General features: G+C 38.3%; 1 protein-coding gene across 1 annotated transcript; it reads left to right on the forward strand.

The window, feature by feature from the left end:
- Positions 1–1,005: 1,005 nt before the first annotated feature.
- Positions 1,006–17,095, forward strand: abcb6a (ATP-binding cassette, sub-family B (MDR/TAP), member 6a). Its single transcript, XM_026929320.3, has 20 exons — positions 1,006–1,162; positions 1,761–2,291; positions 4,274–4,414; positions 5,289–5,478; positions 6,349–6,441; positions 6,666–6,858; positions 7,360–7,481; positions 7,679–7,788; positions 8,703–8,768; positions 8,845–8,970; positions 10,201–10,277; positions 10,387–10,450; positions 10,552–10,637; positions 10,727–10,784; positions 12,149–12,253; positions 12,366–12,540; positions 12,979–13,091; positions 13,356–13,450; positions 13,547–13,615; positions 14,889–17,095. Exons 2-20 carry the CDS (start codon positions 1,776–1,778, stop codon positions 15,046–15,048), a joined length of 2,559 nt encoding a protein of 852 aa, XP_026785121.3. The 5' UTR covers positions 1,006–1,162; positions 1,761–1,775; the 3' UTR covers positions 15,049–17,095.
- Positions 17,096–18,557: the final 1,462 nt, after the last annotated feature.

Raw genomic sequence — 18,557 nt, forward strand, 5'->3', positions numbered from 1 at the left:
TGCATCTCACGTTTCCAGGCTTCCTCTGCCGCCATTTTGTTGTTTTTGCACAGAGTAATGGCGCCCTCTAGTGTTCGGCTTAAACCCCGGCTGAACTGAAACTATTAACTAATAATGCGCTTTTATACTTAATTATTTGTGTCTATCCCTAATATAGGACTAAAATAACAATATTAAGGATGCAAAATAACACAATATGTAATCATTTTTTTGCTTTCAGGAAAGAAATTTCCAGAGAATAACAAAAATACAGACTGGAAAGCTGTACGCGAGCGCTAGGGGGCGATGTAGGTTTTGAATAGTCATGCCATTACGTCACAGCGACGCCGGAAATGGATGTTAATTTCCGGAAATTTCATCTAGACGAACTTTTTTTTTTTAATTAATTTTTTATTTCTAATTCGAAATTGTGTGTTTTTGTTTAGCGTGTTTGAAAACCACGCGTCCCGTTAAAAAAAACAAAAAACAATAACAATTAAACGTCCGCTTTACGCTAGCTAGCGTTAGCCTTTTAGCAACCACGCTAACGAGCAGGCTACGTCCTATAATATTTTATTTTACTAAATAGTGCGTCAGAATAGTGCGCTATTATAGGTTCTTGAACATTTATGACACTATTTAGTGTACTACTACGCTGTAGTACTATTTGGAACACAGCTCTTGGAAAGGGAGAGAGGGGGTGTGGTGAGGAAACCCAGATAAAAAAAATAACAGAATACCCGGATGTGACAGAAGGCTCTGATTTGTCCAGACGTCCTTAACGTTACTATGGGATATGTAGTTCGTAGAAATGGACTACAAAATGAATTAAAAGGTCTGTATAGTTATATTTTACACAAAATGTCGGATTTTGGTGTATAAAGCACATCCATAGAAGACGAAGGATAATCCAGGAGTAGTTATGAATTATATGAATTTGAAAATAGCAGAGAATAAACATTAAAGGTGCACGTCCGACTAGGATTGTTTACTTCCGGTATCTTTGGTTAAACGGAGTGGGCGGGCGCGCGAGATGTCATAGAGTTGGTGCGTGTAGCTGCGAGAAGCACAAGGACGGAGAAAAGGTGCAGAGGAAATGTTTCTCTTTATTGCCCAGCTGTAGTTCAACTGATATCGACGACATTTTGTTTTAAAAGGAGTGAATTTCTGCGCGTTATAGAAGGTGAGTTTGTCAATGTCACAGCACAACTTATGCGTTAATAAATTCTGAATTCTGATTGGTCAGGAGGTGTTGCTATGACAGTAGTTCCGGCTGTGCGGCAAATCACAACTACATATCAGTGCGCTCTTTCTAATTCCTTATCATTTCTATAGCAACCACTTACACAGGGGTTTATTATTAGTATTTGTTGATTATCTACATCATTTAAGTGACAGTAGCTCCGCTTCATGTGTCGTTATTTAGCAGAGAAAAATGTGGAAGTTTTTTCAAAGACGATGTGTAACGTATATGGAAGGAGTCTCCAGTGTCAGCGATTTGTAACAGTCGAGTTTGTGACATGACAAGCCGTTTTTTTTTCTTCAAGAGAACGATTCTGGTGAGGGAGCGACTGTTTATAGCTGCTATAACGTAAGTGAGAACAGGAACTAGCTTGTTTCGTGGAAGTTCCATGACATTAAAAGTTAAAATAAACAGATAAAAGGTATGACGTCATTAAAGAATTGTAATAATGATTGTCAAATTGCTGTGGTGTAAGAGGAATAAAACACTTGGAGACGTGCTGTAATTGGAAAATAATCTCCTTGTCGTCTCGTCTCAGGGTTTTGTGGGGAAAATGGTGGAACTCAGGAGCTACTGCGAGCAGGGCGTGTCTCTGCAGCGAGTGTGGACCGATGGTGGCTTCACGCCCTGCTTCTTCTTCACCCTCGTCCCCTCCGTCCTCGGGACGCTCGCCGTCCTCCTCGGCACCCTCCACTGCGTGTGCTACGCTCGCTACGGCACCAACATGGAGCCCCGATTCGTGCCGCGATCCCGCCTTTACACGCTACAGCTGGCTCTCTCGGTTCTGCTCGGCCTCCAGGCGCTGGTCTGGATGGTGTTCCGGGTGGTACGGGACACGCCGGTGCCCGGGTACGTGGTGGTCTGTGGCTGTCTCTATGCCCTGGCGTGGGCGTGGGCGACGGCGCTGCTGAGAGTGGAGAGGAAGAGGGTTCTCCTGAGGGACAGGACGAGAGGACACAGTGCCGTGCTGCTGCTGTACTGGACGACGGCGTTTGTCGCTGAGAACCTGGCGTTCGTGTCGTGGGAGAGCCCGAGTTGGTGGTGGGGGTTCGAGAAGCCCGAGCAGCTGGTGAGTACTGCAGAAACATTGTGACAGAGGTTCTTAATATTTTCATTTGGGTTCTATCCTCAAGAGTTTGTCGGATGGTTAAGGGTTCTTGCTTCCTAAATGGATTCTCTTTCTTGAAAGATTATATCTAGAAAGCTAGTACCTTTAATCCTTAAGCTCCTGAGAAAGATCTGAACATCTTAGGGTTCTGTCTTCAAGGGTTTGTTGGATGGTTAAAGGTTCTAGCTTCTTAAACAGGTTCTACTTAGAATTTCTACCTTCTTCTCTTTAGGAAGCTAGAACCCGTAAGCTGCTGAGAAAGATCTGAACATCTTCACTAGGGTTCTGTCTTCAAGGGTTGGTTGGATGGATAAAAGGGTCTAGGTTCTTAAATGGGTTCTACTTGAAATTTCCACTTTCTTCTCTTTGGGCAGCTAGAACCCTTAAGATCTGAACATCTTCACTTGGGTTCTGTCCTCAAGGGTTTGCTGGTTTTTAATTGTAGGTTTTTATATTGGATATTTAGGAGTTCCCTCAAGAGCAAAGAACCAGAGAACCATTTGGGTTCTAGGGAGAACGTTATGTTCCATTCAGCCCCGTTGAAGATACTCAGCTCTTTCTCAGCAGCTTAAGGGTTCAAGCTTCAGAAACGAGATCTTTTATCACTGAGAAGATTCCAAGTAGAACTGATCGTATTAAAAAAACATTAATGATTAATTTTTATATGTAATAATAATAACAATAACAATAATAACAATAATAATAATTTTTATGTGGTTATTTTATTAGTTACAAACTGAATCGTTTTGCAGCCAGGGAAACTTTTAACTGAAATAAACTTGACAGACAAATTGGCTGAAGATTAATTTTTTCGCACAGCAGGTTGGATAATAAATGTATTTATTTGATTCGCTTATCATTAGTAAGTAAAAAAAAAAAGCACAGTGCTCTGATTCAGGAAAAAACAAGGAAGATAGCTGAGTCACTCTGCATTAAGGACAACATTTGACACGCGAGTCAAATGGCATTCTGACTCATGACTCACAATCAGCTGAGCAGCGATGACTCGGCACTTCTCCACTTACTTACTAACAAGCCGGTAACGTGCAGTAACCAGCGGAAAGGCTCCTTTTAGCCACGCCCACATGTTTGGCAGGAAACACGTCTTCTCGGTGAGGCCACGCCCACTGACTCAGCAGTTTACAGCTAGTTGTGGTGACATGGCTAGCTTTGATTGAAACACCTAAACAGGATGACTTTGCAAAATTGAAACTGAAACGTAGATTATTGAGATTAATAGAGTACAACATTGATTCTGATTTATTGCCATTTTCTGTTTAGGCTTTAAAAAAAACACTTAAAGCTAAATTTCTAAATTTATACATTTTGCGAACTTTTTATCCAAAGTGACATACGAGAAAAATAAATCGCACACTAACCTTTATAGCAACTCTTGGTTTGTCTTTAATAGCTGATTTCGCTAATATAAATTGCCATTTGGGGTAAATTTGTGCTAATTCTTTAAAATGTGAACTTCACGAAGTCTTTCCTTAAATCAGATCATTAGCTGGTGAAAAAAAAGCAGCGTTTATCTGATTCGAGATAAAGAGGACGCTGTTTGTTTTTTTTTGTTTTTTTTTTTCCAGAGAACAGAGTGTGGTATGAATTAAAGTTTGAACGTGTTGTTCGAGACATCAAATCGAGAGCCTCATTTCGAGCGATACGATGTGATACGGCGTATCGTTGCACCCCTAGACGCAATTTATTATTCAAAGATTATTTTTAACGGTTTCAGATCACTTTGTCGCTAATACAAAACGTGAAAATTAAAAAAATAAATAAACAATGAGAAAGGCAACAGATGTACGACACAAATAAATAAGAATCTCAAATGTGAATGTTAAAACCACTTATAGTCTTCGTACAAGTAACTGTAGGAGTGTGTTGCTGTTTGTAGTGAGAGAGGAGTGTGTGTGTGTGTGTGTGTGTGTGTGTGTGTGTAGGTGGAATTTGCGTTCTGGCTGTTTCGCTATATCTCCTCTGGGATGCTGTTCTTCATCGGCCTCAAAGCTCCAGGACTGCCGCGAAGACCCTACACACTCCTTATTAACGAGGACGAGCGTGATGTGGAAAGTGGCGGACAGGTGTGTGTATGTGAGTGTGTGTGAGTGAGTGTATGTGAGTGAGTGTATGTGAGTGAGTGAGTGAGTGTGTGTGTGTGAGTGAGTGTGTGTGAGTGAGTGTGTGTGAGTGAGTGTGTGTGAGTGAGTGTGTGTGTGTGTGTGTGTGTGTGTGGGTTTACACGCCTGACATTTTGGAATCATTTGTATATTGTGATGCATGTATTTAAAAGTTTGAGCTCTTTATCTACATCATATAGCGTATTTCGTGTTGTACCGTTCTGGGAAAACAATCAACGACAGGATGGTGTGATGAAGTGGAGTTACTGTTATCCTGAAGTTGATTATTTTCCCAGAAAAGCATGTTCTTTAGTTAGCTATACCATTGTTGCTGTATAGCTAATAACTAGGGCTTCTTTTAGCTGTTTCTGAGCCAAATGCTAAATCATTTTAGCTGAACACAACGGTAGAAAGCTAATGTTTACTCACATGCTAATGTAGGGTATGTTTTATCCGTAGCTAATTTACTTCAGCTGGTCATGAAAGTTTTAGAAGTATTTTAGACGTTTGTTTAATAGCTATCTTAGCTATGCTAATGTAGGGTATGTTTTATCAGTAGCTAATTTACTTCAGCTGGTCATGAAAGTTTTAGAAGTATTTTAGACGTTTGTTTAATAGCTATCTTAGCTATGCTAATGTAGGATGTGTTTGAGCTAGTGTTTATGTAGTAAAGGTGGAGATACGAATTCCTAGATGTGCTAACAGAGGAACTGTTTTCTAGCCTGTGCTGTGTTAGCATGACTGGTTGCTGTCTTTGGGATAAGTAATGCTAACGTAGGAAATGTTTTAGCCATTGTTTGTCACATAGATGCTAGACTGTTGGGTTTCTTTTGTCCAGCCTTTGCTAGGCGGCGCAGCACAGACTCAGTCGGCGTGGCGTGACTTTAGAAGGAAGGTGCGTCTCCTGCTGCCGTACATGTGGCCGAGCGGCAGCGTCGCCCTCCAGTTCCTCGTCCTGCTGTGTCTCGGGCTGCTGGGAGCCGAACGTGTCATCAACGTCTTCGTGCCCATCTACTACAAAAACATAGGTGATGGACATCCCTTTCACACACACACACCTCTCACACACACACACACACCCCTCTCACACACACACACCTCTCACACACACACACACACCTCACACACCCCTCACACACACCAGGGATTTATATCTGTGAAGAAATCTGAGTAGGGAGTGAGTACAGGAAGTAGGAGTAGATTGGAAAGTAAGAATAGGGGAGAAGGAAGTAGTAATGGGGAATAGGAATAGGGGTGTGGAGTGGGAATGGGAGTTGAAATGGGGAGTAGGAATATGGATTGGGAAGGATAATAATAAAGAGTAGGAATAGGGATTAGGAATATGGAGTGGAAATAGAAATTAGGAATATGGAGTGGGAATAGGGAGTAGGAATATGAAATGGGAATATGAAGTGGGATTAGGGAATAGGAATATGGAATAGGAGTATGACTATGGAGTGGGAATAGGGAGTGCCCATCTACTACAAAAATATAGGTGATGGACACACCTCAGTGGTGTGAGTGTGAATGTGTGTGAGTGTGAATGTGTGTGTGTGTGATTGAGTGAGTGAGTGTGTGTGTGATTGAGTGAGTGAGTGTGTGTGAGTGAGTGTGTGTGAGTGAGTGAGTGTGTGTGAGTGAGTGTGAGTGTGTGTGTGTGAGTTAGTGTGTGTGAGTGAGTGTGTGTGAGTGAATATGTGTGAGTGTGAGTGAATATGTGTGTGTGAGTGTGTGTGAGTGTGTGTGAGAGTGTGTGAGAGTGTGTGTGAGTGTGTGTGAGTGTGAGTGAGTGAGTGAGAGTGTGTGTGAGTGTGAGTGAGTGTGAGTAAGTGAGTGTGTGTGTGAGAGTGTGTGTGTGTTATTTATTAAATGTTTGTGCTCTTGTTGTTGTCTGGCAGTGAACGAGCTGACAGGAGGAAGTCAGTGGAATACGTTGGCCACCACAGTGTGCATCTACGTCCTGCTGAAGTTCCTGCAGGGAGGTGGTGCTGGTACGTGTGTGTGTGTGTGTGTGTGTGTGTGTGTGTGTGTGAGGTGATTACATGCTCAGCTACGTTACGTACTAGCTTCGTTCTCGGATTAGATTAGAGAAAGCAAGCTACCAGCTGCGTGTACACTCACCAGAGGCACCAGTGATGGGAATGTTTAATAGTTTTGAGGTCGTATATGACAGGATGCTTTCCATCTCCTTTTCCGTCTTTCCTTCCTCCATCAGGTTCTTCAGGCTTCGTCAGCAACGCGCGTACGTTCCTGTGGATCCGCGTGCAGCAGTACACCGGCCGCGTGGTGCAGGTCCGCCTCTTCGCCCACTTACACTCGCTGTCTCTGCGCTGGCACCTGCAGCGGCGCACCGGAGAAGTCCTGCGCAGCATCGACCGCGGAACCTCCTCCATCGACAGCCTGCTCAGGTCCCAACCACCGCCTCTACTTCACACCTATTACAACCCAGACGTCACTTATACCACTGTGACACTTTTTTTATTAATTAATTTTATTAACACGTCATACTTTTTATCCATTTATAGTTACGTTTAATGTCAGCGAAACAAGTTATAAACAGTCATCTCTCTCTCTCTCTCTCTCTCTCTTTTTTCTCTCTTGAAGTTGAAAAAAAAAACAAACAAACAAAAAAAAAAACCACGCAGCTTGTCATGTTAACGAGAAACCGCAAAAAAATGACCCCTGACACTGGAGACTCCTTCCATAAACGAATGATCAGAAACAGAGCATGTGATTTGATCTGCTGGTATAGAAAATGAATCAACATCTTCTGACCAATCAGAGTCCAGAATTTGACAATTTGACAATTGGTGAATATATATATTTAAAAAAAAAAAAACTTGTATTTGAGATGCATTCAATGCATTATGGTGTTTTTAACGTATTGATTTATTTTTTTCTGTCTACAGCTACATCGTGTTCAGCATCTTCCCCACAATCGCCGACATCATCATCGCCATCATCTACTTCATCTCCAACTTCAACGCCTGGTTCGGCCTCATCATCTTCATCTGTATGGCGCTTTACCTCAGTGAGTCTCCAAGTGCCGACGCTCCCTTTCTTCTTCTCCTCCTCTTCCTGACTGATAACATATTAAAACCTTTTGAGAAATTTTATTTAAAACTAAGCGTCACGTATTGAGTTCAATTTTTTTTTTTAAAAAACAGATACAAGTCATAAACAGTACATTGTTAAATAAATTATTATTTGTCATGTTTCATCTGAAAGCTCTCACCATCATCATAACTGAGTGGAGGACGAAGTACAGGCGAGAAATGAACACTCTGGACAACAACGCCAAGGCCAAAGCCGTGGACTCGCTGCTGAACTTTGAGACGGTACGGTGTATCGCTCTCACACTCGTTTTTATCCGACGCTTCGGCGTTTCACTGGAGCACATTAGCGTTCTAGTTACGACGGATGGCACGTAAATCACTACGTATTTAATATCTACATTATTTGTGAAAGAACTGTAGCGTACAGTATACATCAGATCAGGAACCCAAAACTCATAGTTCAGCTTTTCTGTAAAATCAGGTTCAGGTCCTCAGTATAACTCTCATCTATCAGATTTAAAAAAAAAAAAAGATATAATTTTACAGTTTATTTTACACCTTTTCATGTACAAGACTCTCTGTTAGAGCCGGGAATCACGTCCTGTACGTGAAAAGGTGTAAAAATTTAAGTAAGTATGTCTACGAAACATTTTTTTTTAATTTAAATTTTACAGTTTTTCAATTCAAATAAGAATAGCAAAAAATGTACACTTTTTTCCATGCACAGGATGTGAGAATTGCTGCAAGGTGTGAAATAAACCGTAGAATTAAAATAAAATAAAAATCGCGTCCAATCAGACGCTCTCTAGAGCACATTTTCCCCGCCCCTGTTAAGAAAATGGGCGGGACAAATCGCTCTAGAGTAGAAACGTAAGGAATCAAATCGCAGCTCTCGAGCCATTTCACGTGCACTTTAAGTAAAACGTAGGCTAATCTTACGTCACGCTGAGAAGCTAGCGCATGATTTCATGACTGTAGATGAATAATAAATAAGCTAGCAAGCTAGTTAACGGTTGTGGAGAAAGTTGTCTTCGCGTAACACCAGACAATGCTCTAGTAACATTTTAAGGCGTTGATGTAAAACCTTGAACGTGAAATATCTTGCCATAACACTTAGTGTGTAATAAACTTATTACATGTTTATTACATGTTTATTACATGATCTTTGGATTAATTTGATGCGTAACGTCCCACAGGTGAAATACTACAACGCGGAGGATTATGAAGTAAGCCGCTTTGAGGAAGCCATCCTCAAATACCAGGTAACGTCTGTGTGTGTGTGTGTGTGTGTGTGTGTGTGTATGTTGTAAACTGACCCCCTGTTGTTTCTGTGATCAGACGTTGGAGTGGCTGACCAACGCGTCTCTGGCGCTGCTGAATCAGACCCAGAATCTGATCATCGGCTTGGGTCTGCTGGCCGGCTCGCTGCTCTGCGCGCACTTCGTCACCGAGGGCAGGTTTCAGGTCCGACGCCAAGTTTCAGTGTTTACGCTTATTTACGCTTGAGGAAACACTTCAGCTGAATTCCCACAGCCATGCGTGCTTGTTTATTTATCTGTTTTTAATTGTAATTAGTATTTAATTAAGTTGTTAATCTTGTATTTAGTTCAGTTAACTTTCTCTCTGTCTCTCTGTCTGTCTATCTGTCTGTCTGTCTGTTTGTGGGTCTTATTTTCTGACTTTCTGATTTACGCTGCGTGTATCTGAGTGTATTTGTCAGTTTATCTGTCTATCTGTCTGTTTATTTGTTTTCCTGTCGGTCTGTCGTTTCTATCTCTACTAGTCTTTCTATCTGTCTAAATTCGCTTGTCTGTCTGTCTGTCTGTCAGTATCTCTAACTTATCTGTCTGTCTGTTCATCTGTCTGTCAGTTTAGCTACTCTTCTCTTTTTGTCTCTTTATATGTTTATATAATTGTATGTATCTGTCTATCTGTCTGTCTATTTTTATAATTAGACCTGTCTGTCTGTCTGTTTATTTATATAACTATACTTATCTGTCTTTCTATCTATCTGTTTAACAGGCACTACCTGTCTGTCTAACTGTATTTTCTTGTCTGTCTGTCTGTCTCTCTCTGTGTATTTGTCTAACTAGTCTGTCTGTCTGTCTGTCTGTCTGTCTGTCTGTCTTTCAATTTGTTCAACTTTATTTGTCTAACTTTCTGTCTCTGTTTCTCTATTTGTCTGTCTCTCTCTCTCGGTCTGTTTAGTGACACTTTCTGTCTGTCTATTTAGATCATTATACTTCTGTCTCTCTCTCTGTCTGTCTGTCTCTCTCTCTGTCTGTCTGTTTAGATCATTATACTTCTGTCTCTCTCTCTGTCTGTCTGTCTCTCTCTCTGTCTGTCTGTCTCTCTCTCTGTCTGTCTGTTTAGATCATTATACTTCTGTCTCTCTCTCTGTCTGTCTGTCTCTCTCTCTGTCTGTCTGTTTAGATCATTATACTTCTGTCTCTCTCTCTGTCTGTCTGTCTCTCTCTCTGTCTGTCTGTCTCTCTCTCTGTCTGTCTGTTTAGCTATTCTTGTCTTTTATGTTTCTCTGTTTATATAACTATATTTATCTGTCCGTCTGTCTGTTTCTCTATTTATATAATTCTAAAGCTTAGCTGTCTGTCTGATATTGATGTAATTTGTTCTTCTATAAATGGAAACACTGTGTGTGTGTGTGTGTGTGTGTGTGTGTGTGTGTGTGTGCAGGTTGGAGATTATGTTCTGTTCGGCACATACATCATCCAGCTCTACACACCTCTCAACTGGTTCGGCACGTACTACAGGTAAACACACATACGCGCACACACACACACACACACACACACACACACACACACACCACGTAGTGTGTTTATTGTGTTCTTCATCATCATCATCCCTCGTTCTGTTCAGGGTCATCCAGAGGTCATTCATTGACATGGAGAGCATGTTCAAGCTGTTTGATGAAGAAGAGGAGGTGAGGAGGAAAACTACAGCAGATTTTTGCTTCATTTTTGTTTTTGTGATTTTTGTTTGTTTGTTTGTTTTATTTTGTTTTGTTTTGTTTTTCGGTTTCAGGTGAAGGACGACGTGAACGCCGGAATGCTGCACTACAAACAGGGAAAGATCGAGTTCGAGAACATTTCCTTTAGCTACGTAGAAGGGTAAACGTTCTCGCAAACACTTTTTTTTTAAAAAATGTCTACGATTTTAAAAACAAAAATATTTAAAATATTTAAAATCTCTTTCTCAGGAAAGAGATTCTGAAGGACGTCTCGTTTACGGTCCTGCCCGGCCAAACCGTAGCACTCGTGAGTAACATAAATAAAGAATTAAAAAATAATAAAACTTTATATAATTATACAGCTTAATTTTTTGTTATTATTCTACTTAATTGTTTTACATTTTTAAAACTAATTTGAATGATTTAAAATGTCAAATTATCAAATGCAAAGCAGCGTATTACATTTAATAGATTAAACTACACATCAAGTAATTAGATTTTTTTAATAGAATAATACAAATAAATAAATAAAAATGTATATTGTATATTAAATCTAGATTATTGCGTGTCACATGATATAATAACCTGATAAAATTATAAATCTTTTTATATTTTATTTTTAAAATGACTACTTCAGAACTCTCAGAATTTTCCATTTCCACTCAAAAATATTTTTATTTAATTTATAATATAGGAATAATTATTTAATAGTATAACAAATTTTATAATAATGTTGTAAAATAATAGTCATAATAAATTAATCATCTTAATTAGATCATCAACTTTATAATTATTTGATAATATGTTAATAAAAAATATTTAAAACTGAAATTATTTTGTTATTTATTAAATGTACATATTTTTTTAGTAGATTAAGTTAAACATCAATTAATTCGATTTTTTAGAATCAGAATAAAACAAATACATAAATAAATATGTATATATTAAATCTAGATTATGTATATGTTGCATGATGTGATAAAAAAAAATACAACATTCCACATTTAATTTAATATTTAATAATATAAATAACACATGTAATATTAATATTGTTTAAAAGCAGTCTTATTCACTATATAATTATAAATAACATAATTATAAGGTAATATGGTGCTATGTAATAACAAAATAATATTAAATATAATTATTAGATTATTAAAATGTGTCATTATTATTATTATTATTATTAAGTAATTAGTGTTATTGAATTTATATAAATTAATGTTAATATATGTGTTGATAATTCTTGTGGTAATATAATAATATTCAGCAATATTTCATATTATTTATTATATTTATAAATATTTTTAATTTTAAAAAGAAGTCACTTTTTAAGTAATTAGGTTTTTATCTATTTTTATATTATATATAGCTTTTACTTTTTGTATTGACATTTGAAAGTTTAAAACAAAATTGAAAATTTTAATTGTAAAAAATGAAATTTAAATTAAAACAAAAATTAAAACGGCTCCTGTTTTTGATTTTGCAGGGAATAAGGTCGTAAATTGTTTCTTCTTATTAACAATTATAAAGTATTCTAGTATTGTATAATCATTTATATTATGTTAATGAAACATGATTTCATTAGACATCTCGTATTAATTGTGTGTGTGTGTTTTTTTTTTTTTGTTTTTTTTTTTATAAACCACACACACACACACACACACACAGGTGGGTCAGTCGGGTTCGGGGAAGAGCACCATCATCCGTCTGCTCTTCCGTTTCTACGACATTCAGGGCGGCTGCATCCGCATCGACGGCCAGGACATTACCAAGGTAAGACGCAAGAAGAAATATTTGAGTATCACGTCAATATAATATAAAGATTGAAGTAATAAAAGTGTGCGTGTGTGCGTGTGTGCGTGTGTGCGTGTGTGTGTGTGTGCAGGTGAAGCAGGCCTCGTTGCGTTCCCACATCGGTGTCGTTCCCCAAGACACCGTCCTCTTCAACGATAACATTCGGGAAAATATCCGTTACGGCCGAATCTCCGCCTCCGACCAGGAAGTAGAGGACGCCGCCATCGCTGCCGACATCCATGACAAAATTCTCTCCTTCTCTGATGGCGAGTAACTCATCTTTGCATTTAAAACACGTCCTGGATTTGCCTTTGAAATTTTAAAAATAATTAACGCTGTTAAATTCTCAAATCTGATTGGCCGGAAGATGTTTTCATTTTCTGTAACAGTAGCACAGCTACGAATCACAGGTTTATATTAATTCGCTTGTTCTAATATGTAATCGTTTCTATAGTAACAACGGGTGTAATCGTTGATATCTTCTGTGAGGAGATGTTTCTTTAATATTTATGGAAGGAGTCTCCAGTGTCAGAGCTTTGTAACAGGTAGAGGTAAAGCTGTCACTTCATGATCGAGACAGAATCCAGGATTCTAGAGACCTGATCTCTTCCCCCTCATTGTGTGTGTGTGTGTGTGTGTGTGTGTATGTGGATGCAGTGCCACGTGTTTTAACTCACGTGATTGTGTCTTTAATTCGTACTCAGGCTACGGCACTCAAGTAGGCGAGAGGGGTCTGAAGCTGAGCGGAGGAGAGAAGCAGAGGGTGGCCATCGCTCGCACCATCCTCAAAGCGCCCCAGATCATCCTGCTGGACGAGGTGAGCGAGTTTATACGTTTATACGTTTTTTTATACTGAATTCTGATTCTGATTGGTCAGGAGGTGCTGGTTTATTTTCTAGAACAGCAGCTCCGAAAGGAGTTCCGGCTTCAAGGCAAATCACATGTTTATCATATTAATGCATTATATTCATTCTAATACGTTATCGTTTCTATAGTAACAGCTTACACGGGGACTCCTGGGTTCGCGGTTTGACACGATTCACGTGTTGAGATTGTTGATACCGATGTCGATCTCTTTCAGGCCACTTCTGCCCTGGACACGCAGACGGAGCGCAACATCCAGGCCTCGCTGATGAAAGTGTGCGCCAATAGAACCACCATTGTGGTGGCCCACAGGTAAGAGAACCAGACAAAAGTTACCTGAGACAGGTGTGTTTGGGGGAAAAACCATTAGTCTGTTACTTGACTCGTAAACATTCGTCCCTGTCGTAGGTTATCGACCATCATTGGAGCCGATCAGATCCTCGTTCTGCAGGATGGACAGATCGCTGAGAGTGGGAGGTGAGGAGAGAAAACGGTGGCTTACGTTACTTTAGAGTTGCTGTAATTAGTTTCTCATGAAGTAACGACCGTGATCTATAATAGTTATGTATAGATGATAGAGGGATGATGGAGGAGTGTAGTCCTATAACCATCATAGTAGTGGAAAGATGATTGTATAATAAAAAAAAAATAAAATCTTGGGCCCCTGAGTGACCCGAGTGAGTTTGAGTCCCAATAATATCACAATGACGCTAGCCAATCAAGGCTGTCTTATCCGTCTAGAGAACATGGAGTTAGTGTCTCCTGCGAGCATGTTCAGCTGCTTTATGATGTCACATGGGCAAAAGAAAGCTATGAAATTGTTTCCTTAAAGCAAATATTTATCCTTTCTCATGAATCAGTTACAGTAATGAGCAAACACCTGCAAATTCGTGCAATGATCTACTCAGCCAATCATGTGGCAGTGGCGCAATGCGTAAAATCATGTGGATACAAACCATAAAATATAGAGTTCTGGCTGAATCTGAAAGGTTTGAGCTGACAGGAACTCAAATAACCACTCTTTACAGCCATGTTGATCAGAAAAGCATCTCAACAGACACAAAATGTTATATCATTCGGGCTATAACAGCAGAACAACCACCACTGTGAGCCAAAAACAGGAACCTGGACAGCTGAAAATTGGTGGTGGAGTCAGAAGTGAAGTGAAGTGACGTGTAGCCATGTACGGTGACCCATACTCAGAATTTGTGCTCTGCATTTAACCCATCCAAGTGCGCACACACACAGTAGTGAACACCCACACACACAGTAGTGAACGCACACACACACAGTAGTGAACACACACCCGGAGCAGTGGGCAGCCTTTTTTGCTGCGGCGCCCGGGGATCAGTTGGGGGTTCGGTGCCTTGCTCAAGGGTCTCACCTCAGTCGTGGTATTGAGGGTGGGAGAGAGCGTTGGTCATTCACTCCCTCCACCTACAATCCCTGCCGGACCCCAGACTCAAACCCACAACCTTCAGGTTCACCTTCGGGTTACAAGTCCGAGCCTCTAACCATTTGGCCCCCAATTTGGCCCCCAATACCCAGAATTTGGTGTCAACACCAACAACGCAAGCCGCCTTGTGTTAAGAGTTCAGGCTGGTGGTGGTGGTGTAATGGTGTGGGGAATGTTTTATTGACACACATTAGGATGCCAGTCGAGCATCACAGATGGATATCTGAGTATTGTTGATGACTACACGCACCACTTTATCAAACATTTCCACTTTCTGCCTTCATCTTTTCCTAGACACGAGGAGCTTTTGGCTAAAGGAGGGCTCTACGCTGACATGTGGCTGAAACAGCAGCAGGCCTCCGACTCGGACTCGGCCTCCGACTCGGAAATCAAAGACAGACGTCCTGAGAAACTCCAACCCCCATCATCCTCTGCAGGACACAGGCATCACTGAGCCAAACACTACACGCAGAGAGGATTCGGGGTATTGTCGGCTTTGTCAGTTTACGTTTAATATTTTGATCTGAAATCAATTTGATGTAAAGATTAGGAAACAGATCTACGTCGTTTAATGTCGTGTAGACGTGTTATCATGTTATTCACGTCTGCACAAACTCCAAACCTCAAACAAACACGTTCTGTAGTAGAACAGATATTTTCTGTCACTGCACGAGGTAACGTACGCTTTCAGTCTCTCAACAATTTCTGTTCTCGCGTCACTTTATTTGCAACGCAGTCTTTACTGGGATCCTTTAAAAAAAAGAGAGAACAATACCACATTCACGTCACGTAGGAATTTAACAAAAAAAAATTCAAGAAAACTTTTGATTTGAAAGAGTTTATGCGTAGCTGTTTCGTTTACTCGATACATGGTGGTGGTAGCATTTGCATATAGCTGTGTTCATGCTGAAGTAACAAACCATCGTCATCATTTTTAACAGAACTGAAGCAGATAGAATCATTATAAGATGAAATAGAAATTAAAATTCGTATTTTAAGACTTTTTTTCTTCGGAAACAGACTGTTTTTATAGACAGTTGCGACACTTTTGTGTGAAAACAATACTACATTCATGTCATGTGGGAGAATTTAGGAGGACAAGAAAACTCCCGTTTATTAAGATTCAAAAGCGTTTTTGCTTAGCTGTTTCGTTTACTCGATACATGGTGGTGGTAGCATTTGCATATAGCTGTGTTCATGTTCAAGTAACAAAATATCTTCAGCAGCTGTTATATAAACGAAATATAAATTAAATTTTCAATTTTAAAAACTTTATCGAGTTGGAACAAACTTGGCGTGTTTGGCCAGAGAAATCTGGGTCGTCTGAAAGCTCCCGAAATTCTGAAAATGCGAATTTTTCCCCCAAGACGTGAATTTGGTGTTAAATTCAATTTAATCAGCAAACTGTTCGCCTTTTTGTTTTTTTTTTCCATCTCTACATATTGCGTGGCATAAAATACCACTTTTAATTACGCAATATAATAGTTCGGCTACGTAAATACTAAAAAGCGCTAACATTATCCACCTAGCCAAGTTAGATAAGCGCGTTTATTGTGCGATTAAAAAAAGTAAACGAGATACTAGCAAGCTAGGTGATTTTTTTTTTTAGCTAGCTATTTTATTGCGGAATTAAATTTAAACACTGACGTACGAAGAATGTATGTTTTTGTTTGTTTTGTTTTTTTTAATGTAATTTTTCTGTCTTTTTATGTTTTATTATTTTCTCTCATGTTGTGTTTTCATTAGCTAGTTCATTGGTACTAAATGATTTTTTTTTATTTGTATATATTAAGAATATATTTAAATAAATATTCTTTATGTTAATCACGTGCAACTGACTTGATTGTAGAGAAGAAGTTAAATAGGAACAAAATAAAGTACGGGACATAAATTCAGGGTGTTGAATGTAAATGAAGTTCTTTTAGATAATGTAGTGTCAGTTTTTTTTCTTTTTAGCTGCTAATTTTGCAGAAATGTTAAGTTTTGAAAGGGATATTTATGTATTTAGACGGGGTTTTTGTTTTATTTATGGCCTGCTGGTTTATTTTTAAGGGCATTCTTCTTATTCAATCAGTGTGGTTTATGTTTTGAAAAATGATGCTTTACTAATATTAAGAAATATTTTATATTATTATATAATAAAGAACTGTGTATAAGTGTGTGTTAAGAGAGACACCACACACATGCTCTTAGGACAAATGGGTGTGTTTAAACGTAGAGATTCCACAGCGTTCAGTTATCAGCCTCTGTGCTCAATAGATAAAGCACACGTCTGTGAAATGTGGCCTTCTGTATGAAAATCGCTCAACTACTGCAGTTTAATTTGTGAATTAATTATTTTTTTTGTGTGTGTGTGTGTGTGTGTGGAGTTCCTGCTGTGTGGCATTTGTGTGTATGGAGGACCAGATCTGCAAAAAATGAAAAAGTCATTTAAATATTAAAAAGAGTAAAATAAGAATTATGTTAATATGTGTATTAATAAAGATATAAAAAAATTAAAATAAAGAAAATAAATGAATTTCTGTGAATTAAATAAAAATGGAAATAAATAGAGAAAAACAACTAGAAGGGAAAAAAAATTAATTGGTAAATACGTTTGAAAACAGCAAACAATATATATATATATATATATATATAATTTTTTTTAATCCACTTTTTGTCAATTTTATACAATTTTATGTCAAAGATTTATTACTTTATGAATCTTTCCATTTTTAGCTTATCAAGTCCTCTATATACACGCAATATGAAGCAATTTGTAAATCTGTGATTCATTTAAATATTTAAAAAAAAAAAAAAAGCTGCTGAATGAATGAAAATGGCATTTTGTATGAGCTGCCTTGTTTTGTACATGATTGTGAAATTGGCTTTTGTGCATATTGAATTTAATTTAATTTAAAAATGGATGGTGTGATGTTTTTTTTATTGACATATATATATATATATATATAGACGTCATGTTTTAAAAATAAAACATTCGTGTAAATCTTTATTTTTCAAAATAAATAAGTGACATTGTGAATAAAATTACCATCAATCAGTGAAGTGTTTATAAAGAAATGACACAAAACAGAATTCTACACAATAATTTATATCAAGATGGCTGCGAAGCATGGTGGTGTTAGCATCATGTTAAGCGTTACCCCTTGGCCTCTTGTTTGCTTCTCTGGCTAATCCTCTCTTTACCCTGCCACAATATCTCATACTACAGTACGTCACATTCATTTTATGAATTTAATAAAAATATTCAAACTTTTATGCGCATTAGATAAATATTTACCGTTTACTGATAGTTATTTATCTGAGCTATTTTGAACTTTCCCAGGTTTCACAGCTTTTATGTTTTTAAAACATGTGAAACGTTTCGTATCTTTATATAAACATTCTTAAGTAGTTTTATAAAAATTAGTTACACGTTTGAGCTACATACAGGACCTTTAGTCTTTAATATGACTGAACTCGAGTTAAATATCAAGCTGCATGGTGAAGCATGGTGGCGGTAGCATCACGTTTGAAAATGACCCTTGGCTTCATTTTATGCATTATTGTAAGAGTGTTATGAACATTGGAAAAATATGTACCATTATTTATTTATTTATTTATTTACTCATTTATTAGTATTTTTTTTATATATTTATTCGTCTGAGCCATTTGAATTGTTCACTGTGTGAACTCGTTCCGCTGATCTGGATGCCTCCGGAGTCGCGGGTTACATCCCAAATAGCTACGCATTCCTAAAATCACTTTAAATAGCGTGTACAAACCCAACACCGCTCATCACCCTGAGAAACGATCCCCCAGTGACACATGGTGGTGGTAGCATCATTATTCTGAAAATGACTTTTGGCTTCATTTTGAATTTAATAAGAGCATGCAAACTATTATTCACATTAGATAAATATGTACCATTATTAATTTACTGATATTTATTCATCTGAGCCATTTCTATTTTTTTATTGCTGA

This window comes from Pangasianodon hypophthalmus, chromosome 26 (genome assembly GCF_027358585.1).
Source record: "Pangasianodon hypophthalmus isolate fPanHyp1 chromosome 26, fPanHyp1.pri, whole genome shotgun sequence".
Taxonomy (NCBI): domain Eukaryota; kingdom Metazoa; phylum Chordata; class Actinopteri; order Siluriformes; family Pangasiidae; genus Pangasianodon; species Pangasianodon hypophthalmus.